Source organism: Alligator mississippiensis, chromosome 16, assembly GCF_030867095.1.
Source record: "Alligator mississippiensis isolate rAllMis1 chromosome 16, rAllMis1, whole genome shotgun sequence".
In the NCBI taxonomy this organism is placed as follows: domain Eukaryota; kingdom Metazoa; phylum Chordata; order Crocodylia; family Alligatoridae; genus Alligator; species Alligator mississippiensis.
In genome coordinates, this window is record NC_081839.1 from 15,395,900 (window position 1) to 15,417,550 (window position 21,651).

At 55.5% G+C, this 21,651-nt stretch overlaps 2 protein-coding genes across 3 annotated transcripts; both read right to left on the reverse strand.

Annotated features, from left to right (window-relative positions):
• Positions 1 to 517: 517 nt before the first annotated feature.
• On the reverse strand, positions 518 to 9,585 carry LOC132246531 (maestro heat-like repeat-containing protein family member 2B). 2 transcript variants are annotated; one of them, XM_059719662.1, is made up of 13 exons: positions 9,482 to 9,585; positions 8,824 to 8,976; positions 7,520 to 7,674; positions 7,078 to 7,222; positions 6,396 to 6,592; positions 5,629 to 5,766; positions 5,316 to 5,427; positions 4,622 to 4,768; positions 4,124 to 4,303; positions 3,391 to 3,543; positions 2,460 to 2,562; positions 1,582 to 1,647; positions 518 to 757 (listed from the first exon to the last, which is right to left on the reverse strand). In XM_059719662.1, the coding sequence occupies exons 1-13, from the start codon at positions 9,575 to 9,577 to the stop codon at positions 576 to 578; spliced, it is 1,827 nt and encodes a 608-aa protein (XP_059575645.1). In that variant the 5' UTR covers positions 9,578 to 9,585; the 3' UTR covers positions 518 to 575. The 2 variants fall into 2 exon arrangements, 1 of the variants encoding a protein (XP_059575645.1); XR_009457870.1 differs by lacking the exons at positions 518 to 757; positions 1,582 to 1,647 and adding an exon at positions 2,802 to 2,932 and having other exon boundaries at positions 2,475 to 2,562.
• Positions 9,586 to 9,822: 237 nt separating this feature from the next.
• LOC132246608 (maestro heat-like repeat-containing protein family member 2B) lies at positions 9,823 to 21,195 on the reverse strand. The gene is made up of 23 exons (XM_059719937.1): positions 21,037 to 21,195; positions 20,540 to 20,638; positions 19,940 to 20,091; positions 19,340 to 19,483; positions 18,365 to 18,457; positions 17,828 to 17,897; positions 17,586 to 17,684; positions 17,091 to 17,164; positions 16,533 to 16,652; positions 16,004 to 16,044; positions 15,534 to 15,664; positions 14,907 to 14,965; positions 14,158 to 14,265; positions 13,706 to 13,825; positions 13,350 to 13,472; positions 12,255 to 12,407; positions 11,878 to 11,904; positions 11,552 to 11,631; positions 11,029 to 11,164; positions 10,783 to 10,878; positions 10,312 to 10,416; positions 9,999 to 10,122; positions 9,823 to 9,845 (listed from the first exon to the last, which is right to left on the reverse strand). Exons 1-23 carry the CDS (start codon positions 21,122 to 21,124, stop codon positions 9,823 to 9,825), a joined length of 2,265 nt encoding a protein of 754 aa, XP_059575920.1. The 5' UTR covers positions 21,125 to 21,195.
• Positions 21,196 to 21,651: the final 456 nt, after the last annotated feature.

A 21,651-nucleotide genomic window follows, 5' to 3' on the forward strand; every position in this document is an offset into this window, starting at 1 on the left:
CTCCCCCCCGGGGCAGAGCAAAGTATGTTAATGAAACATACATGTATGTAAATGAGACACATGGCTAAAACACAGGTATAGAGACATGCTCAGGAGAGAATGTCTTATGTCAGTGGGGGGTTAGGAGGGGTTAGGGGGCTAAAAATAACCTTGTGTCGGGGGTGGGGGATAGGAAAAGAGCAGCCCCACGGCTGGGGCCAGTGGCTGGGCTTTCCAAACCCCAGGGCTATTCTGGGAACTGTACAGAAGTTCAGTTAGATCAGGTGGCCATTTTTAACCCAATCTATCCTCCCCCTAGCATCCCCAAACATCTGTTCCTAGCCTGTCTGCCCGGCAGAGTCCCACCTTCTGGTTACCGTGTGGTAACACCTATTCCCAGCTCGCTGTCCACACAACCCCACCAAAAGGCAAGGTACCCAAACCTGACCGTAAAGCCCAAGCCAAACAGACTCCTGAAGCTACAAGGCTTCACCCTCCTCTCTCTCTGCTGTGCTCAGGAGGAGAAAGGCAACAAGAGTCAGGAGAACGCAGAACATAATTTATTTTTGAACATATACAAATTCAGGAGCTTGCTTTTAAATGGAGCGGGGCCTTAGGCACCCAAAACAGAGCAATGAAGTGATATAGGGAAGGGTATGCCCATGGTTTTCCTCTTCTTGCAATATGCTGCCCCAAGGGCTTTTAGAAATAGCCTCTGCAACCTGAGTGGCCACATCTTGGACCTCCTGGGAGGTGTCCTGTCCCAGAGTTTGCAGAGCTGGAAGGAGAGAGGGAGACATTAGTGAACAGACACTTCCACCTCCGGGGAACACTGGTCACACATGCTGGCAGCGCCAGAGCAAGGCCATCCCTGGGGAACAGGGCTCTGGTGTGATGTGCGGGTCGGCAGTGCACAATGGATGCAGTGTTTCTCCCATCATCTCATCACCAGCATCTCGAACAGCCCCAGACTTGTGGTCTCTCTGGGTCCCAAGCTACAGAAACTTTCCCACACAGACATGGCTGTGGCTGCTCCATTGGGATCTTCCTGTATTCCCAGCCCAGGAGAGATGCTGATTCTGGTGGGCACTGAGCAGTTTTGCTGCCCATGGAGGAAGGCTGAGATTCTCAGCAGCTTCCACTGACAAGATTCTCCTGCCTTTGTCACCGGAAACCTTCCCAAGAGCTGCCATTGCCAAGGGGATGTGACTGGGCACTCAGACCTGGTGTGGAACAGGCCTGGTTCATGTTGGTCTGCACCTGATGAAGGAACTTGACAGACAGGCTGCCCAGGGGAGGATTGGCAGTGGCATCCAGTGGCACTGGCTACAACTTTCCCCAACCTGAGGGACCCTAGGAAGCCAAGTGAGGCCGGGGCCTGGGCAGGACAGTCAGGAGGTGCACAGATTCAGCTCCTCCGTGCTGCACCCTGCTGCTCCAGGGGAATGTGAGCTGCCTGCTCGGGGCAAGGCTCTCTTAGCCTATCCTCAGGGCAGAGCGGATGAACTGGGCTCCAAAGCACAGGGAGGGGTCGGTCCCTGCAGCTTCTCAGCTCCTTCTGGGCTCCGGGAGGGAAGTGCAGGGGCTGGATTTCTTACTTACAGCTCAGCAGGCGTGCAACCTTTATCTGTCCGGCACTCCTGGGGGCAGCATACTCCAGAAGGATACCTAAACACACAACAGGGAGAATAGATCAGCTCCCGTGGTCAGGACACAAGGAAAACTCAGTCGAGGGGAAGGTTTTTGGCTCCCCTGTGCTGTGTTTGCCATCACAGGTGGGTTGTGGCCAACAGGTTCACTGTTGGGTCTCATTATCTAAGTAAAGGGCTGGGAGCCAGGAAGAAAAGGGCAGTCTACGCACAAGCTGCTCCCAACAGCTCTAGTAATCCACAGAAACCTGCCTCTTTCCCTGGGCTGCACTGGGGGTGGAAAGGGCACCAGGAGCCTCTCAGCACCCTGAGCACAGGGGCAGGCCGAGCAAGGACCCAGCCTTCCCTGACAAGCTGGGTTGGACATGCAGGCGGACACAGCCTCCTTCCCAGGAGGAAGAGAAGCCCAAGGACTTTCAAGTTGGGCTCAATACGGGCGTGTGGGGATCTCTCTGACAGGACTGCTCCCAGGACCAGGTCCCTGCACTCAGTGGCCCAGGAGGCCTGTGCCCCTTCCCAATTGCCTTCCTCATGAAGTGGTGCTAAGCAATTGTAAGCTGTGCTGGATGACCATGTCCCTGACACGTCTCCATCGCTCAGATCTAGTGAATCACAGCACAGGGCTTGTCTGCCACAACCCCCAGCCTTACTGTCCGGTTGAATCCCTCTCAACACCAGCCTTGCAACACTGGGAGCATCATCCTTTCCAAAGCCTTTCAGGGGAACCTGAGGCACGGGCTGACTAACAGCCTGATCCCGCTCACCAACAGCATTACCTTTCCTCTTGGGGGTGAAAGGGAGAATGAAAAGGGTCCAGGCATCCTCTCTCACCTGTAAATTGGATGGCTGCCATCTGAATTTCTGGCCACGGGCTTGAGTAGTGTCCCTGGGCTGCCTGGCAGAGACCCTCCAAAAGAGCAGGTTTTTCTCTGGCCTGGAGAGAGCCAAGGACACGTGAGCTCCCTCCGGTGAGAAGTGCTCTCACACCACATGCTGGGACTGATCAGGAGGAAACGGGAGCACCAAGGGACTAGAAGGAGCAATCTTGGTTTGTCCCGTGCCTCCAGGTCCTAGACCCGACCCCTGCAGTTATTTCCACTGTGCCCCAGTTCCCTCCCCGCATCCTATGAGCCCTGACCTCAGTCAGCTCCTGCCACTCACAAACTCACTCACCAAATGCCTGCAGACATCCCTCAGCAGCTGTTCCTGCTTCCCCTGCTCTGACCCCTGGGTATGGAAGGCCAGGGCTGCCTGGACCCTCCTTAAGCCCAGGTAAGGGCAGCACAGGCCGTTGTTCTGCACTCCTGAAAAACACGGGCACATCAGGTCTGTACTCCCTGCTGACTGCTGAGCTGAGGCCAAGGCTTGCCTCTTGACCCAGGACTGCACCCAGGCCAGGAACAGGATGGCCTGGCCAGGAGGTGACTGGCACTAGGCATAAAGGAGTGGCTGCGAGCAAAAGGAGGACTTCTCCTGCCTTTCACATGGCACCTGCAGGCAGCACCCGTCTCCCCCTCAGTAAAGCCAGGCAGGGAGATTTCCTGCATGCACAGGGGGGTCAGGTGTGCAAGCTGCCCTGGACCTGGGAGGCAGCCCCGAGCTCAAGGAGGTGCCTGCATGAAGCCGCCTCAGCGGGGAGGGGAGGGGAGAGGAGGAGAGGGGAGGGGTTGGTCACCACTGGACACAGGAAGGGCAGAGTGCCCCTGGGCCTGGACTGAGGAGACCTGGCGGGACTAAGGAAATCAGTGTCACCGGTTCTTACCTTGGCCACCTGCGGGTTGGGGTCCTCCAGGTGAAGCAGGAGTGTTCCCAGGCTCTGCCTCACCTGGTTTTTATAAAAGGCTTGCCTTCTTTTCATGCAGCCTGCCAGGGCGCCGAAGAGGGAGAAAGCCACGGCGTGAAGACCGTCGTTGTCCTGTGGCCGAGAAACCCCCGTGTGGTCACAACCAAGCCTTTCTCTCATGGGCCTGGCACAGCTCCTGCCAGGAGCCTTTGGCTTCCAGCCTGCCAGGTGGTGTGCCAGGAGGTGGGCTCTGGCAGGTCCTGCTCCAGGCGGGCTGCCTGGGAGCCAGGGCACTCAGCAGAGCTCGGGGAGCAGCAGCGAGCCTCGTTCCTTGAACATGCGGGCACTGGGGGCTCCGATCCTGAATCCCAGCAAAACCACACCCCCCACCCCTGTGGTCGCTTGTCTCTGCCCAGCTCTGCTTCCGACTCAGGAGAAGTAACACAGCAGAAAAGAGCCCCAGAGCCCTACAGAGCCCCGTGACCCCAGCTGCAGCCTCGCCCCGTCTCCTTAGCGTCCCTCCCTGTCTACAAGGGCCCTTCTGTCATCCCATTCTCTTCACTTGCTTTTCCTCCTGAAAACTCATCTCTTCCACAGAACTGAACATCTTCCAGTTTGGGCTGGATCAAGGGGCAGCAAGTGCATCTCCCACCTCTGAAACGGCCCCGAATGAAGAGCACTGGAATGGGGGTGGGGAGCGCTGCTCACTCACATGGTTAAAAAAGGGCCTGATGTGCATAGCTGCATCCTCAACCAGGGGCCCCGCATCCGTCCCCAGATGTTTAAAGACGCGGGTGAGTGCCCGCATGCCCTCCTCCCTGATCTCAGGCCTGGCAGGAACAAATGATGCCTGGAACAGGGTCTCCACGACGGCCTTCTGGTGGGTTTTTAGCTGTAAAAACAGAAGACACGACACACTGATCAGTTCTTACGCCCCTCACCTCTGGGCTTTCCCATTCACAGAGCGCTTGGCACCTCATCTGACCATGACCCCATGGCTCCATTCCCATGTGCCTGTGAGACACAAGGCACCCGCTTCTGAACCAAAATTACACTTGTCACACCCAACTGTCTCCAGACACACCACAAGGGGTAAGACAGCAAAACTGCATACACTTCCAGTCCTTGCACACCCTCTTGGCCCTGCCTCATTGTTTGGTCTCTACAGCCGAGCTGCGTTCTAGAGATTGCAGAGCGATTCCAACCTCACCTGCTCAGGGGCACCGTACACGATGTTGCCTAGTCCTCTGGCTGCCATTTGTTGGACAAGGTTATTTGTGTCCCTGGCTTGCTGCTGAAGTAAAGAAAGGACTGCCTTCAGGAGCTTTTCATCTTCAAGGACTGGGTCACACATAAGCTAAAAGAAATCAATGTGTCCGTGAGATCCAGCACAGTCATTCTCAACAGCCCAGCCCTGCAGCAGAAAAGTAACCCATGCCAGAGCACAATCCCACAGACCACCGCGAGGAAGAGCCTCAGCACACGGTGCACTCCTGTTGGACATGGGGAGGTTTGTCTGCTTAGAGCCAGGCAAATCATGAAAGCAGGGGCGTAGTCTAAACAGGAGAGATGATGCCGATGCAAGTCGTTTGGGACATTGCTTGCTTTAGAGCAGTGTCTACCTGGGATGCTGGGTGGCTATAGAAGATGCAGGAGCTAGGACCAAACTCAGAGCTGCTGGCTAGGATGAAGGCTCAGTAGGGGCAGGTCGGTAAGGCAATCCTTGTCTACCTCTCCTTCACATACAGCAGAAGTGGCGATGCAGGGGCCAGGACAGAAGAGAAACCTCTCAACCGCATCCAGTGATCCTCCCTCCTAGGAAGGGGACCAGGGGACTCCCCAGGGAAAGAGCACAGCAAACAGCCGCCTTTCCATCAAACTGCTTATTCTCTCTGGGGCCTTACCTGGCTGATGAAGGCCGTACCAGTTACACGGAGATTTTCCGTTGGGGAACTGGCCCACTTCAAGACCTGCCCTATAAATTGGGGCGTTATTATTCCCAGTGGGAGAAGAGTCCTGCAAGAGAAAACCACTAGTTCTGGGACCGGCTGGGCACTGCCAGCACTCATTTGCTCTGAGGCGGCAGCTCTCATCGCTTGGAGCACGAGCTCTAGGTCTCCAGCCCCATACAACCCTGCATGTTCAGCACAGAAAGTTCCCCTCCACCACTCGTCCCGCTGCCTAGAGCACAGATGCAATCCAGCCTGCCTCTCCTACCTGGCCAGCTGGCACACCCCCTCGTGGTGTGTCTGAGGGCTCTCAAGTAGTGGCCAGGTTCCTGCTTTGGAAAGGTCTGCAGCCACTCTCTCCCCCAGGCCCTTTGATATAGTGCAGGCCAGGGTCTCCATAGAAAGCCTGGGGAGAGAGAAGATTTACAGATTTACAGACCCTAACGAGATGCTGCGTCCAGAGCAGAACCAAAACGCCCTGTCACTCGGGGGCCCGTTACTTAGATATTTGCTGCGCAAGGCAGGCAGCTCAGATCAGACTGATGCTGCCATTTTTTCTCACGCCTTGCAATCCCGACAGGGACAGGGAGGGCAGGGCCTTGCACTAATCAGTGCTGGAAGCCAGACGGGACGCGTGGAGGCTCTCCCAAGCCAAATGCACTGCGGAAAGAACTGGGCAGCCATTTTTCTCTCCCTACAAGGACAAAGGCCACATGTAGAGCATGGGAGCATGCAGAAGTCACATGCCCAGGTCCCAAGCACTGGGAGCCCAGCATGTGCTGGTCACTAATGGAGGTTGTGAAGTCCCTGGGCTAAAACTGCCAGTCCTGTCACAGAGGGCTCAGACTGGAGGAACAAATAGGCCCTCCCAGCCTTAACATTTCACACTCTGTGCTTCTCAGACAACCCCAGATACTTTCAGCTGCCAGGACCAAGGCAGCTCAGCACAGCCCTTGGCAAGGACAAGAACACCTTGCAGGCAGCTAGACTGAAGTGAGGCCAAACCTGTGAAACCAGGTGCAGCCTACTCCTTACCTGCAAGGGTTGCCCACTGTGCACACCTGCCCCTTTTGCAGCTGCCTCCGCCGGATGCTTGCTGTGGGCATCGGCATGTCCTGCCCCACGGTGTGGCCAACTTGCTCTAGAAGAGCACACAGGAGCTCGGGGAGTAGCTCCCTCAGGACTGAGCTGGAGTGCATGGTAGTCAGCATCTCCAGAGATGCACATGTTGCCTGAAGGGATAGAGAAGACCAGAGTCAGCCTGGGGAAGACACCTGGAAATCCATAACTCCAAGTCTAAAGGTCTCTTCCCCACATCCAGGAGAGCTCAGAACAGCTCTGGCAGCAGCTCCCTTCCCAGTCACATCCCCACGCTCCCAGTCACATCCCTTCCCAGTCACTCCCTTCCCAGTCACATCCCTGCACTTCTGCCTGGGAAGTGCAGAGGCACCAGCAGCCTGAACGCAGAGCTGCAAAGCAGAAGGAGCCTCTCGGTTACACAAGTTCCCAGTTCCAAAGTCTCATGGAGTCAGTCAGCCACGCAGCATGAAGCTGCTGTGTTTCTGCTGCTGATGGAAGAGCGGGGGCGACCCAGGGGACAGGACAGCAAGGGAGAAAAGCTTGCCCCACGACCTGGCATCCTACCTCAAGCTCTTGAGAACCAGGACTCTAGCCCTCAAGGGGGAATGGACAGAGCTGGGCTTGGGCTGTCACTTACTGCGAGAGGTCCCAGGGCTGCAGTGCCCTCAGATGGGCTACCCTCTGTGCCAGCTGGATAGTGGATCTTCTCCAGAAGCAAACGGAGTATATGGAGGGTGGAGACGTCATCCCTCCCCAAGGCCCTCCAGAGCTCAGAGGTGTCACTGCAATTGAACACAAATTACATATGAGCTGCAGATGCTCCTGTGATGTCATGAAGCAATAGGACACTGAAGCAAAGGCCAAGGGCTCTCCTGGCCTAGGACGGGGTTGGGGCACAGTCATGTCATCTGCCAATGCCGTTAGGCACGAGCCTGGTATTTCCTACCCAAACACAGTTGGACGTTAACTCTTACCAAGTCACCCAAAGGATCTGCAGCTGATTTGAAACTCTATGGGCTTTGCCAGGCTATGGGATGTGTGCGCGCCACCAGGCACAAGAGGTAGGGAGTGGCAAGTACCTGTCCATTGGCAGAGGCTTGGCAAGGAGGCTGGTGATCACTGCCTCTAGGTGAAACATGGCAAGAATGCCAACGCCTTCTAACAGGAAGCCTCGCATGGACCTCTCCTGCATTGTTGGCATCCGTATAAAGATAGTGGACAGGATGTCCGGCACCTGGAGAGAAAATAGCAAGAACAAGGGTCCCTTTCTCATTCAGCCAGCACACTCCAAATCAAGCCCTCCCTCAGTTTGGCAATTTGCTGCCATCTTAGAAATTCCTTGCTTTGAGGGACCAGTGTCCAGACACTGCTGCCTCCGGCTGATCCTAAGAAGTGAGCACGTCCCTATGCCCCTAGTTGGGGTGAAAATGGACACCATGACATGTGGGCAGACACCAACCAGCCTGCACCCCCTCAGCCTTTCCCTCACCCATGTGCACACACCTACAATCTAATTGCATGTCTGCCTGGGACCCATTTCTGCCTGACCTGCTCACACAAACACCCCAACAAATATCAACACCTGGGGGTGGTTTGAAGAAGCTAATTTTGACCTGCTGTGTGGATGCTCAGCTCAGGACCAACAAGCACCGCCAACGTCAGAACCCCTGTGAGAATCCCTGGGACCGCGAGCAAGATGATTGTAAGTGTAATTTTTCCAGGTGAGACCAGCTTTGCTGGAACTGCACACTGGAGTTCACACTTCTCAGTTCTAACTGCACCTCCCTATTCTGCACATGGCCGGGCCTGCGGGACAGTAGGTCCAGCTGCCCATAGCCAGTCCCATCCAGAACAGGGAGAGGGTGGAGGCTGCAGTATCTCTAGCATACAGTCTTTCCTGCGCCCTGTTCCCAACCCTGCAGAGAGGAGCAGGATGGAAAGAGCATTTCACATAGCCTCTACCAAGGCTGGGAAATGCCTGAGGATACACAACCATCTCTAGGTCCTGCCTTGCTGTGGACCCTTTGCATGGTGTGGCACTGAGGGAAGTGTGCATCTGTTCCTCATGCCTAAGCATGGTGTTCCAGCCCAGCCACAGCCGGGTGCCTCAGGCTCCTTGTTGCCCTCTCCTGCTGTATTTGCCCCACAGTCTATGTTTCCAAACCTGCTGGGGCTGAAAGCTCTTCTCAATAATCTAGGTCACTGTGTTCTCTCTCTTGGATGCGGCTGATCTGCTCTTCCCCCCCACATCTCTGGCTAGCAAGGGAAATGGAACTTGCTTCATGTCCAGGGATCAACACTAAGATTGCTGTCCGCTCCACATGAAAGCAGTGTTTGAAAAGCATAAGGCAAATGCAGAAATCCTCCTCAGCTTCAATTTTACCTCATTCAGAAGGGCATCTCCATTCTCCCTCAGGACTGCACAGAACCAGTGGCCTGCTGCTGTGGCACACGTGGGGCTGGCAGAAAGCATGCCATCCATTATTGTCCCCACCAAATCAAGGGCCTGGGTGGAGGGCAAGAATTTGCCAGTGACCTGGAGACAAATAGAAAGAAGGGAAATTGCACTGAACCCCAGAATTCAGGACAGATATTAAAGAGTGGTGCCGTGTATAAGCTTGGGCCTTACGGCAACATGGTGCATGTGCAAGAGGTGAATCCTGGGTTTGAACGTTCCACCGTTCTTCAACGGAGAGAGCATCAATTGACAACACAACACAAACACAGCCAAGCTGCACCTCAGGATAAGTTAAAATGGGCACACGAGGAGACCAAGTCCTGGCTGAGGCTCTCACTTGGATGCTGTACTGACAAAGGTTTGTTCTTCTGTGCAAGGACAGAACTATCTGCCAGACTTTCTAATCTTGCTCTGACTTATTTTTTCTACATGGACATGGGCAAACAGTGGGTGAACCATATGTGTCCCAAATGCCTCCCCCATGCATGCCAAAGAAAGAGATAAACCACGTGTGAGCAAAAGACCGGACAATGAAGGACACCCAGCTCCCAGAGTCTCCACACCAGCTTCTTGAGCCACTGACCTTCGCCATTTGGCAGGATGATGTCAGCACAGCCTCAGGGCTGGCAGCTTTGAGCTCCTCCCGGAGACCTCTCAGCTCCCCCTCTGCTGCATCCATTGTCCCGGACTGGCCTGGAATGAAAATAAGGAGGAAAAAGTGCTGTAATGATGTCTGAAACAGAACCGTGGCTCCATGGAGGAACCATGTGCGGTGTCATGGGCAGTGTGGTCCAAGGATGATGTTTGAGGTCTGAGTGACTTCAGTGGGGTCAGAGGTGCAGCGGGATCAGAGCTGCTACAATCCTCTCCCCATTTCTGCTAGGCAGGCTTCTTTTCACACTTCCCAAAGGAGGGTCAGGCCCTTCACACCACGCACTTCTTCTCTCCTAGGAGGAAATCTTCCAAGGGCCAGTCATGGCCCTTTTGAGGTGCTTTTCAGGTGTCATTAGACTAGCAGTGAATGGACAGAGCAGACGAGTAGGCATTACCAGAGGGAGAAGAGGGGCAGAGTCACTTGCACCTACTCAGAGTGCCCTTACCTTGTAGCTGCAGAAGGCAGAAAATGCAGTCGGCGGCCCACAGGCGGGATGCAGCAAGAGAGCTGCAAGTGTATGGTGTCAGCAGCCCCAGCAGGGACCCAAACTGCTCCAAAGGCTCTTGTAGCTGAGAAAAAAGGAACAAGAAATGAATGACATGTGCCTGTGTCTGGCTAGAGTGATATTCAGATGTATGATCCTCGGAAGGTGAAAACAGGAATGCATCCCTGTGGGGCCCTGTCTGCTAGGGGAGTTTTCTACATCTCAGGGTGAGGCTGCCAGGAGGACATCAAGGCAAGAGTTAGACCATACTTACTCTGCAATAGACTGTCTCCTGATAGGCAACAAAGAGCTGGGAGCTGGCCTGCAAGGCCCTCTCTCTCTCCCGCTCCTTGTCAGAGAAGATCCACGGCTCAAGCAGCTGTTGGGAGAGCAAACTACTGTCAGAGGAACTTTTACAACAGCTCAGAGGACCCATTTCAACAGCACACATCACCATCACCACTGAAATCCCTCCAAGCAATCTGCTTCTTTTATCAGCTGGATACACCCCAGGCAGACTTGAATTCCCCTGAAGCCAGAGCAGCTGTTGAGTGACCATGGCACAAGAAGATGCAGCTACTAGGGATGTCAACGGGATGCAAGGGAATTACTATGCATTGCCTCAAGGACACCTTGGGAGACTCCCCTCTCATTTGCCCTGCTGAGGGAAACCTTCCTCCCTGTTTTTTGCCCCGCTTCCCCTTCCCCAGGAAAACAGCTCTGCCTGCTCCTGCTGGCTACTCACATGGACCATTTCCATGAACCAATTCTCAGCGGGGTCTTCTTCAAGGAGGCCCCTCATGAGCTCGCCCAAGGCCTGCATGGACAACTCGTGCAGTGCCTGCAAGCAGGAGATAGAAGAGGGAAGCTCAGGGCCAGCGGGAGCATGCGTCACAAAACCCAGAACCATTCTAGGGAGGCCAGGGGTGACTGCCAGGACCCAGAGCAGGCTGGGGAGCAGGTCCCAGCAGGTGATGCTGTCTAGGTGTACCTGTACTTGGACAGAGTCCTGAGAGGTCTCACCCTCTTCCCTCAGCTGCTGAACAGCTGGAAGAGGCAGCAGGCATTTTAAGCAGTCATCCAGGATGTTTCTGTTCTCATCCCGATTTAGTGAGGGTTTCACCTTGCTGGCAGAAGAAAGAGAGGACGAAAAGCCCTGTCACACTGACTGCCAGCCCCAAGGGAAAGTGGGTGCTAAGATATGATCTGAACCTAGAACCCGAAATCCAAACCCCGCTGGACCTGGCAGCTGACAAGCTCCTGGCACTCCCCGCAACCACTGCTAGCTGTCCCACAACCACCACCACCACCAAGTCTTTCAAGTCCAAATCTCCAAGTGGACCAAACACATTCAAACCCTCTGACCCCAGCTGCAGTGAGAGCAGCCTGTGACCTGAGCCCTGCAGGTGTCTCTCAGCTCCAGATCTGATGGGAAGAACAACGGAGGATTAAGGAAGGAGCTCATCTCTGACCAGGGCATCCCAGTGCCAAGGGCCAGGGCAGGAATCACCTACCTCAGGTGCTTAATGGCAAGCATGGCCCTGAGGCGAACAGGAGAGGCCAAGGAATCCATTGGTTCCTCTTTCATGAAGTCCTAAAAGGCAGAAACGGAGACATGACACACGGGAAATGGATGTGGGAAGCAGAGAGCTTCCCCCCACAAACCCACCAGGCTGCCCTCCCAGGTGAGCCATAAACAGAGCCAGGGCTGTGCTGGCTACTGCCCCAGGATCCTGCTCAGGTCCAGCAGCAGGGACTCCCGCCTGGGGAAGGTCGTTGTGCCTCCTGCAGGTGGGGTCTGGGAAGAGCACAGGCAGAGGTGGGGTCATTGAACATTTACCTTATTGACAAAGTTGATGCCAAGCACCTGGGAAGTGAAATGCAAAACAATCGTCAATGCCTGGACGGCTCCAGACTACAGCTCCCTGCCAGGTCCAAAAAAGGGCTGGGCTGGGGAGTGTTGAGCAGTGCAAGGGCATGAATGTGTGCCCCCCTCCAGCGCAGGACAGGATGTCAGGAGCATCTATCCCAGCACTCTCCATGCGTGGGTCCCTCCCACTGCACATCATCCCAGAAGGATTAACATGGATGCTCATCACAGGCGTGAGTTCAGGGGGAGGATCAGACAGTCAGAGCCTCTCTAGGCACCCAAGTGCAAAGGAAACATCAGTCCCATGGCAGGCCTCTTCCCGACATGGTGCAGTCCCAGGCTCTTACCTGGCAGCTGGTCATGTAATACTGCAGGACCTTCCTGGTGAGATCATGCTCCACGCGGGGGAGCAGCTGTGTTCGGGGGCCATGGACAGCAATTCGGCCGTAGGCCAGTATCAAGGCCCTGTGGGTCCTGGCTCTTTTCCCTTGGTGATAGTCCTGTACAGGGTGACATGACACTCACACCAGGGCTTCCCATGCCTTCTGCCCCCCAAGTAGGAGTCACTGCTGACCAAGGAGTTGCCCAGCAGCAATACCGGCTCTCCCTGCCACTCACAGGAGACCCACAGCTCTGACAGCACCATCATCAGTGCTTTGTTTCAGATGCCTCATCTTCTCTGTCCTGCAGCCTGGGTGACTCGGGCAGAGAGAGCTGCAGTGCCACTCTGAGCCATGGAAGTCGGGGCAGGGGCGGGGCAGAGTTTGTGACCCACAGGAACTGGGGCAGCAGATGCATTGTGCCCAGGGCCGCCTCATGTATTTGGCAGTAAGGAGTCCCTGGGCACAATGCATCAGGAAGGCTGCGGCAGGTCTGTCCGTGTGAAGGAGGTGGCTCTGCCTGTTGTGCTTTGCGCAGAAGCTGAAGCTGAAGCTCGGCAGGTGTTTGGGGCACCGTGAACGCCCTGCTGGATGCGGCCTGGACCCAAACACCTGTGAGTGCTGAGGTGCTCAGCTCAGCCATGGTGGCGGCTCCGCTGGGCTGGGTGAGCCCTAGAGGAGAACCTTAGGGCCCATTTTACAGCATTTGGGGCATGTGGATTATGCACTCGGAGCTGGTACTTTGAGGCTGGGCAACAGGGCTCATGTCTCCTCTCCCATGGCTAACTGAAAGATGTGAGAAAGACACAATCTCTTTCTCTGGGTGAACATCAGATGTAGTTGCCTCAGTGCCTGAAAGGGGCTGGTTAATTGTTGACTCATTAACCTGGGACATGAAAAACCTGAGTAGTAGAAACTGTGTTCCCCTCTGTATCACTGGAGACCTGATGTGGAGCATGTTCCCTGGGAGAGGGCATTACCAGGGAGAGGAGCCACCGCCAAGCTGCTCTTCTCAAGGGTTTCTAGGGGAAGGAAGTGTGAGAAACCCCCCAGCTCCATTACCTGCAGGCGGCCGACTATCCCAGACACCTGCACTTTACTCAGAGCCGCACCAAAGTCCTCCAGTGTGCCCAGGGTGAGGTCCAGGTGGCCCTCGGCTGAGAATGCCAGGATGGTCACAACGTGCTGGAAGCCAAGAAACGCACTGGGGAGTGAGCAGGGCTGTCTGGCTGACAGACCCCAGAGTCCTCCCCATCTCCCTGATACTAGAACTGCCCGTCCCACCTGCAACAAGTCAGGGGGCTGTCTGAGGGAAAGGACAAGGGAAGGCCAGGAAGCAAACAAACCCGAGACACAAAGCAACAGAGAAGTGAGGACACGGGAGGACCTGATACGTCTGGAGAGAACAGGGTCCTCACCTCTCTCTCAGAAGCGTTCATGTAATCTGTGCCCTTCAGAGATTTCTGGAGCTGGGATTTCACATGGGCAACATCCTGGCAAGAGGCCAAAGTGGTACCAAGTGCCTTATATAGGAAACTCTGAAAGAAGGAGACCACCCACCAAAGAGCTGGGAACACAGCAGCCTGCTGGTCAGGACAAGAACTGCCCAGAAACACACCCATCCCTAGGAAGGACCAAGAGAGTCCAGCCCCAGCACCCACACACCGAATAACTGGCCCCACTCTGCAGGGAAATGGCAGCTAAAGGCAGAGAAAGAGCCCCAGGGGAGAATCCCACTTCAGCTCTGTGCTCCCTGTGATCAAGAAAATAGAACGGAAAAGCGCAAACTGTGGAGAGAAACTCTCTGCAGCCTCCTGCCACAGCACCACCAAACAGCTGCAGAAACCCAGCCGTTGCCAAGAGCACGCACCTTCTCCGGGGAGGAGCAGGCATAACTGGCTGTCTGGTGCTGCAGCTCCAGGCTCAGCTGACTGCTCCAGGCATCGTCAGCAATGCTCTTCAGTGTCATGTTCAGGAACTGAGGGCACAAGTGAAGGGAAAGAAAGGGTTGGGTGCATGGGCTGAGTCTCTGTCGTCCTCCTCTTCTTTGCCCTTTCTAGCACCCGAGTCTCACAGGGAGACTTGGGAGCCTTTGGAGAACGCTCCAGGTGGACACCCTAGGATCTTCCTGCTTCTTGCTCTCCCCTCCTCATCTCTGCCCAAGGATCCTTCACAACCTGGACACCAGTGGACAGAAATGTGGAAGAGATTGTGCCAAGAAACCTGTCCACTGGGGAGAGATTGTGTAGAGGGGGGAGGCTGGATCAAGTCAAAAAGGCGCCATGGGCTCTACAACGGGCACCTCCAACTGCCAGGGACTTGAGTGCTTTGTTGTGTTGAACTTGCATTGTGATAGGACCTGGGAATTGCAGAAGCCCCCAACCAAGGCCTCATCTCCTTCCATTTCTTGAGCTCAAAGACTGTACGGAAAGGCTGGAGGATCCCAAATGGACAACTCTAGATGCCAATCCAAACTCAAGGCCACTGGCAAACCTTCCAAGTTGGACTCTTGCTGGGTTATTGACTTTCATCACCTCATTTCCCTGAGGCATGAGGGAACCCTCCCTTCTCAGACAGCCCTGGCTGGCTGCAACAGCAGCTCTGAGAGCCACCCTGTACCTTCAGCAGCAGGTGCTCCCACCACACATTGTCCTGGGAGGTCTCAGGATTTCCTGAAGCTGGGAGCCAAACAAGAAGGGTGTCACTGCCATAGGCACTGAAGAAGAGTCTTAGTTGCCTCCCTGGGCATCAAGTCTTTAGCAACTCCTGCATCCGCACCCAGTCACCTCCTGGGATCCTGGATGCCCTGCGCTCTAGTATATACCCTGCTGGCATGTCTGAACGTTGTGCATGACCAGTCCCTGCAGAAATGGCCATAAGGGGCCTGGAGGGTGCTCAGCACCTCACGGATGTGCTCGGCACAGCACAGTACAGGACTGGGCTTCGTAGAAAGGCAACATGCACAGAGGTTTCGTCTGGCAACAGAAACCTCCCAAGAGTTCAGAGAACTGCAGGAGAGTGGTTAATCTGGTGGAGCCCTTCATGGGCAAACCCTACCCTGGGTCCCATCAACCTCCATGTTGTCAAGCCCCTGGATTCGCGCCCCCTGGCAAAGAGTAGAAGCTCTCAAGCATGTGATGCTGCAGAGGGGGACCGGTGCCACGGGGGGCTCCAGGAGGCTGCAACCTCCCCTCCCCTCTCCCTTTCCATTCTGCAGAGATACTGTGCTCCTTCCTTGCTTGTTACCTTCAATAGTCGAGAGCAGGATGGGAATCTTGACCCTCCACTGCTCTCCAACAGCAGGGTGGATCATGCGGTGCAGAGCCCACAGTGCCCGCAGGGCAGAATGTGCTGTCACCCAGGGCCGAGGCAACCACCTGACAGCACGAGAGAAACAGGGGCTCAGCTCTGGAGTGGGACTCCATGGCTTTCTTTAGGAGGGAAACCGGCCTCCACCATACATGGCCAGAGCATTCAGCAATCAGACAGAGGCTGAAGTGCTGTGCTAGGCTGATCCTGCATGCCCCTCCGCAGGCTGCGAGGCAGGGGCAGAGCCTGGCTCTGCTCTGCAAAGGGAAGGGAACTGTGCCAGCACAGGGCAGCGCCGAGTGTGGGAAGAGACAGAGCGTGCTCCTCCAGCTAAGGCTACAGGCACGTGTCCCCACACCACTGACCCTCCCCACACCTCTGGCAAGTACCTCTCCAGGGCTACTCACCAGGAGTCGCGCCAGCAGCCCCTGAACCTTAGGAAATGTGGCTGGAAAGAGAAAGAGAGCATGGCCATGTGGGACTACTTTGGAACTGGGGGGGTGATGCTGCTACAAGCCTGTCCATTCCCAATGCACCCGCCCGTGGCTGCTCGGGGAGCTGGGCACAACTGGCACTTTCATGGCACCTTCCGTGCCTGGATCTCAAGGAGCTTTACCAAGCAGCCTTCATTCCCAGCCCCTCTGTGAGGCAGGCACTGCTCAGTCATCATTGGATGAGTGGGGAAGCTGAGGCAAAAAGGCCCTGGGATTCCCCTGTGGCACAGCATAAATCTAGGGCAGCTCTGGCTTGGAGGAGCCCACATTGCCTGGCTCTCCCTCCCAGCTTGGAATGACCCAACTGGCCCTCCCGCCTTGACCCTGGTTCTAATGACTCAGCCTGGCACTTCTGAGGCACACCACACTCCTGCTCAAGACAATGGCAGGCTTCAGCCTGCTACAACAGAAGCCCCAAGTCCCCAGCATCCATTCCTCTTACCATTTGGCTCCTAGACAAGCTGGACTGCTTGAAATTATAGGCCACTAAGTCCCAGGCCCAGTCATCCAGGCCCTGCACACTGAGCAGTGTCCTGACGAAATGAAGGACGGCCTTCTTCACCTGGAGGGGAGGAGAGGACAGATTGGAGTCAGGACGGCCCTTATGCCCTAATGGGGGCAGGGACCGGCCATGGCACAAACCCTCCCTCAAACCTTGGAAAGGATGACAGGGAAGGAGAAGGGTCCCCAGGCCTCCAATTTTATTTCTAGGGTTTATAAAGAGGCAAGAGAACTGCGTGTCTTTCCTACTCGGTAGTCCCATATTGGCATCGGAGGGAAAGCAGATCCCCTGCCCACTGGCAAACTGATGACACTTCCCCAGATCCTGACTCTCCCCACCTCTGGAAGCAGAGGGCCAGGCTCTCTGCACTGCCTTCCCTGAAGACGCGGATAGGGAAGAAAGGTTTTCTCTACAAAAGAACCAAGAATCTGGGGTGGGAATTTTGTGTCAGGTCCATGTGCCATCCCCAGCACAGCCACTGCTCACAAAGCACCTCACCTCAGCGCTCTGATCACCAAGCATGCACCTCATGGCCTTGACTACAGTACATTTTTTCTGGCTCATCTCGGGCACTGGAAGGAAAAGGAGGGCACAATATTGCTGTGTTCTGGGAGCAATCCACAGCAAGAGGCACCCGGATTGCAAAAGACCTGCTTGTGGCGACCTGCACAACCTCCTGTCTCTACTTTGCAACCTGGGAAAGTCTCTTGGGCCATAAAAGGGCTCGTTAAACCTCTCGACTTGAGAGTGCTGCCAGGAGAGGTGTCTGAGCAGGATTTGGCCCCAGCATTCCTGTGTCATCCAGCAGGATGCAGGGTGCTACTGGTCCTCTGGGACCGAGCAGCAGAGGATGGAGGTCTGACTCTAGCTCTACAGCCAGGGCTCTTGAGCGCAGCTAGAGCAGGACAGGTCATTCGGCCTGGACAGTCCTAACTCAGTTCCTGAAGGGTCAGCCAAGACGGCAGTCAGCACATTTGCTCTGGTCATACTTACAGTCAGCAGCAATGATGCCGCTAAAGATGGAGAGGGATGCCACGCAGCTTCCCTCTTTGTCAGTCTTGAGGCGGGAGCCCACAAAGGAAATAAATTGGTCTGGGGAGAGACAGGCTGCAGGGGAGAAGAGCAAACCTCAGTGGCCTCAGCACTCCTCGTTCTCATTCCCCTGTCCAGGGTTTGGCACAGAGCAGGGAGGTTTGAAGGAAACCCCTATGTCACTTGGAGCTCCCTCTGCTTACCCAGCAGGCGGAGACAGTAGAACACCTTGACCTGGTTCTCTGATCCCGGCAGCTGTGCGATATCACACACCTGTGGGAAGAAGGCAAGGGATTCTCCATAGTCCCAGCTGGGTGCAGGTGAAAGTGTGGAATGGATCCTGAACTCCCACTGTCCAGAGTCCTTTTGAGTCCCAGGAGACATCACTGCTATCACACACAGCAAGAGCCAAGAACTCAAAGGTCCAGACCATAAGCAAGAGGGGACCCTGATTTCCAAGTCCCTTTAGCAACATGGCTGCTCTTGGCTGGACTCGCACCACAGGGTTGATTGTTCGGGTCCTGACTTGGTAGGACAGAGGGATTTGCATGGAGTCTCCTATCAGTTGAACTGGACTGAGGGAGACAAGGAGGCCACCACCTGTTTTCTTCTTCTTGGGCAAGCAGAGACGTTGCCAGCAGAGTGGGGCTTGGCACCTCCATCAGCTGGGTCTGTCTGGGTAATGGGACTTGGACCTGCTGGGCCTTGGGATGAGCGGTACAGAATCGACCTCCCCTTACCTGGGTGTGCAGGGCAAAGCAGATGCTCTTGAGTTTCCCATCGGGGAGAGGGACCTCAAAATCATAGGCTACCTCCAAGAGCTGGCTCAGACTCTGCAACAGACGGTGAAAGTCAAAGGGAGGGTTAGAGAGGAGAACCGTGGAGTGAGCAAGAGCAGAAAATTAGTGAGTGAGAAAAGATACCTCACTGCCCCATGCTTAGTGCTTATTGCTTTGGGGCTGGAAGTTTCGACATCTGCAAGTCTGGCCACACCACACTGTGCTGTTTGAGCCCCTGCCCAGTCCCCTGAATACACCCCACCTGGATTACCACTCTCCGGAGATTCAGATTCCTTCCAAAGGATGCCAGGAGGAGAGTGGGTCCCACAGCCCACAGGTGTCGTAGGCCCCAAAACTGACCGCAGAGTCAGGCCCAGCCAGCATCTGCCCACACAGCCCCAGGGACACAGGACAAGGGAGCACAGAGCTGAAGTGGGATTCTCCCCTGGGGTAAACCTGTGCTGCCTCGGGGGGCTGCCCAGGTGCAAACAAAGACAGAGCGCAGGAGACACGCTCCACAGGCAGAACCACTGTATAACATGCTCCACTTCTGTAAACCATAGCAGGGAGCCCCAAATCTCCATGCTTTAAACTGCCAGGCCCTGACCATAATCCCTGCCAAGCCCAGAGGGAGCAGAGCGAAACTCAGCTGGAAGGAGTGGTCTGGTAGTTCATTTCTTTTGTCTCCCCTTATCAGACTTCCTAGAAAATGGAAGCGGCATTCCCATCATAGCCATGATCTACAGACCCGGCTGCTGTGAGTTTAGCCTCCAAGTGTAGGCAAGGCCGATCCGTTAAGGGGTCTTGAATTGCACCAGGAAAGCCCCAAGAGCTACGGAGTTCCTAGGCCAAGTCGTACATGCACGCACGTGTGCCAGTGCGCACACCCACGCATACAGACAAGGGCCAATGCTGGTTTCCCAGGTGGCATCTCACCATGGTGACATGAAGATTGTCGACCCCTCCCTCGTATTGCTGCAGGAGACAGGGGAGCCTCTCAAAAACAGTATTGCGATGCTTCTCATGGTGGAGAAGGAGGCCCATTGCGGGTCCCAGCGCCTTGACCGCAGCCTGCTGCAGCTGCAGAGAAGAAAGGCAGGACTGAGTCCCTCCGGCAGACTTTCCAGGAGGTTGCTCTGGGTCAGGAAGAGGCACAGCTTTTCTCCTTCTCATATCAGCAGTGTCCTTGGTCCATCATTGGACCAGCCCCGTCTGCATGGTTCCCAGCTACGGCCGTGGGATATGGCCCCGAGGCTGGCTCCCCGCTGTGCTGATGTGCCCAGATTCATGTGCAAAGAGAGCAAACTCCTTGTTGCCATCCCCCTGGGCCCCGAAGGAGTCATGCCCAGAAGGAGCTCCCAGTGCCCACTGGCACCCATTAGTGCACGCAACTGCACACTGCCTGTGGGCAGAGCAGATTCTCAGACACGTGATATGAGCCCGAGACTGGGTCTTCCCTGCCAGCACTGTACACATAGGCAGAAATAGTGAAACGTGACAGCTGTGCTATGGAGCTAGAAAGACAGCAGCCCTCACCTCCAGGTCCTCGCTTGTCGGCCAGCTGCTGCTCATGAGATTAAAGAAAGGGAGCACATGAAAACCATAGTCGGCTGCCCGGCAGCTAGGGAACGGGCTCTCGTCCCCGACGTGAAATATCAGGTTGGCAGCCTGGGCAAAGCCTTCCACAACTGCAGAGGGGGAGAAAAGACAAGACGTTTGCACAGGAACATTGGAGTGAGGTGCTGCAGGACATGCATGCCTGGTGGTCATGACAGTGTCCCGGCAGCCTCTGTGCTGCTCGGGGCAGATGGAGAATTTGGGACAGGTGGAGCACGGACCAGGGGCTACAACTAGGATTCAATCTGCACCATCTGCCCCAGGGCCTAGAGGCAGCTCCAGCCTCGGTGATGGCTCCTGGGAACTACTCTGCAAGGGTCATGAAGGGCCCAATCCTGCTCACTGCTCAGAGCCTCCAGCCAGCCCAGGGAGGGACGGTTCTCCACTCGTGGTTGGATCAGGCCCAGGAAGTGCAGTGGAGGCCCCGCTTGCTAGTGCGGGACACTCCAGTAGGGCCCAAGCTCTGTGTTAGGCCCTGGGTGCCCAGTGGGGGCACTTGCACGAGGGGCTGGCACTCACCTCCACACAGCGCCCGCTTCATCTGGTCGGTCTCCACCAGCCTCAGCACAAAACGCAATTTGCTGAGCATCAGCACAAGGAAGGGCTCAGACCTCAGTGCTGCAGGATGAGGATACATTATGCAGTTAGAGACATTCCTGTCCACCTGCATCCCTCACTCTCAGGGTGAGCAGCACAAAGGGGCTTTGAAGATGTCAGAGGAACCCCACAGTGACTGCCCCTACGTAGGGCAATCTTCGTCTGCTGCCCTCCCATGCCCAGATGCAGGGCAGGAGGAGGGAGTGGAGGGTCCTGCCCACCTGACCTCCACTCCTTCCTGTCCTGAAGGCCCTTTCAGCTGTTACAGAAGTTAGTGCTGGCGCCTTAGATCCAGGAGCCAGATTCTTTGGGCCCCAAATCCAGCTCAGTTGTGATGGCCCCATTGGACAGAGTGGTATTTATCCCCTCCCTCCACAATCCCTGATGAGAGCCTGGAAGCAAGGGAGGCAATGCTGTACCATAGGCTGAGGCCAAGTCGCCCAGTGTAATCAAGAAGTAAATTGGAGGGAGCTCCATGATGCCCACGTGACACTGCAGCTCATACATCACCCAATTGTAAAAGGTGCCGGCAAGTGCCACGAGGGTTTTTCCTGCAGCCAACTGCACTTCATCCTTTTCTTGCTAGAATAAGAAAAGAAAACTGGAGCACATGCCCGATGCACAGTTTAGACAGTGGTAAGTCAGGCTGGGGATAACTCTGAAAGGGAGGGAGAAGGATGCATTAGCCTCAGCTCCTCCAGTGGCCCAGTGCCATTTCATCCTTGGTTCCAAGCAAACTCTCTTCCCCACCACCTACCAGCCACACACTGTACTAGCTGCTCCTGAATTCACTACATGCCCCTAATAATTCCTTGAATGAGATCCCTCACTCCTAAATGCCCGCTGAAACACTTGGCTGAACAATGTTTCGGCTCTGGTTGGCTGGCCAACCGCAGAATTCACCTGGGCTGTAGGACACAGCTTCAGCATGGACCAGGAAGCTTCTTGGACAATGCTGTCCCCAGCAAAGCACCTATGCACTCTGGTCTTTCTCAGCAGACAAGCTGCCCCATGTTTCAGAGGAGCTCAACACC

Excerpts from the sequence above, each read along its gene's own strand:
- LOC132246531 (XM_059719662.1), bottom strand. The coding sequence starts at position 9,577 with ATGGATGCAGCAGAGGGGGAGCTGAGAGGTCTCCGGGAGGAGCTCAAA. Across the intron at positions 6,593-7,077 it reads CAGCCCTGGGACCTCTCGCA|GCAACATGTGCATCTCTGGA; the intron begins GTAAGTGACAGC and ends CTATCCCTTCAG. Across the intron at positions 1,648-2,459 it reads GGCAGCCATCCAATTTACAG|GTATCCTTCTGGAGTATGCT; the intron begins GTGAGAGAGGAT and ends TTGTGTGTTTAG.
- LOC132246608 (XM_059719937.1), bottom strand. The coding sequence starts at position 21,124 with ATGTATGAGCTGCAGTGTCACGTGGGCATCATGGAGCTCCCTCCAATT. Across the intron at positions 17,165-17,585 it reads CGGCATCATTGCTGCTGACT|TGCCCGAGATGAGCCAGAAA; the intron begins GTAAGTATGACC and ends TTTTCCTTCCAG. Across the intron at positions 10,123-10,311 it reads AGGAGACAGTCTATTGCAGA|CTACAAGAGCCTTTGGAGCA; the intron begins GTAAGTATGGTC and ends CTTTTTTCTCAG.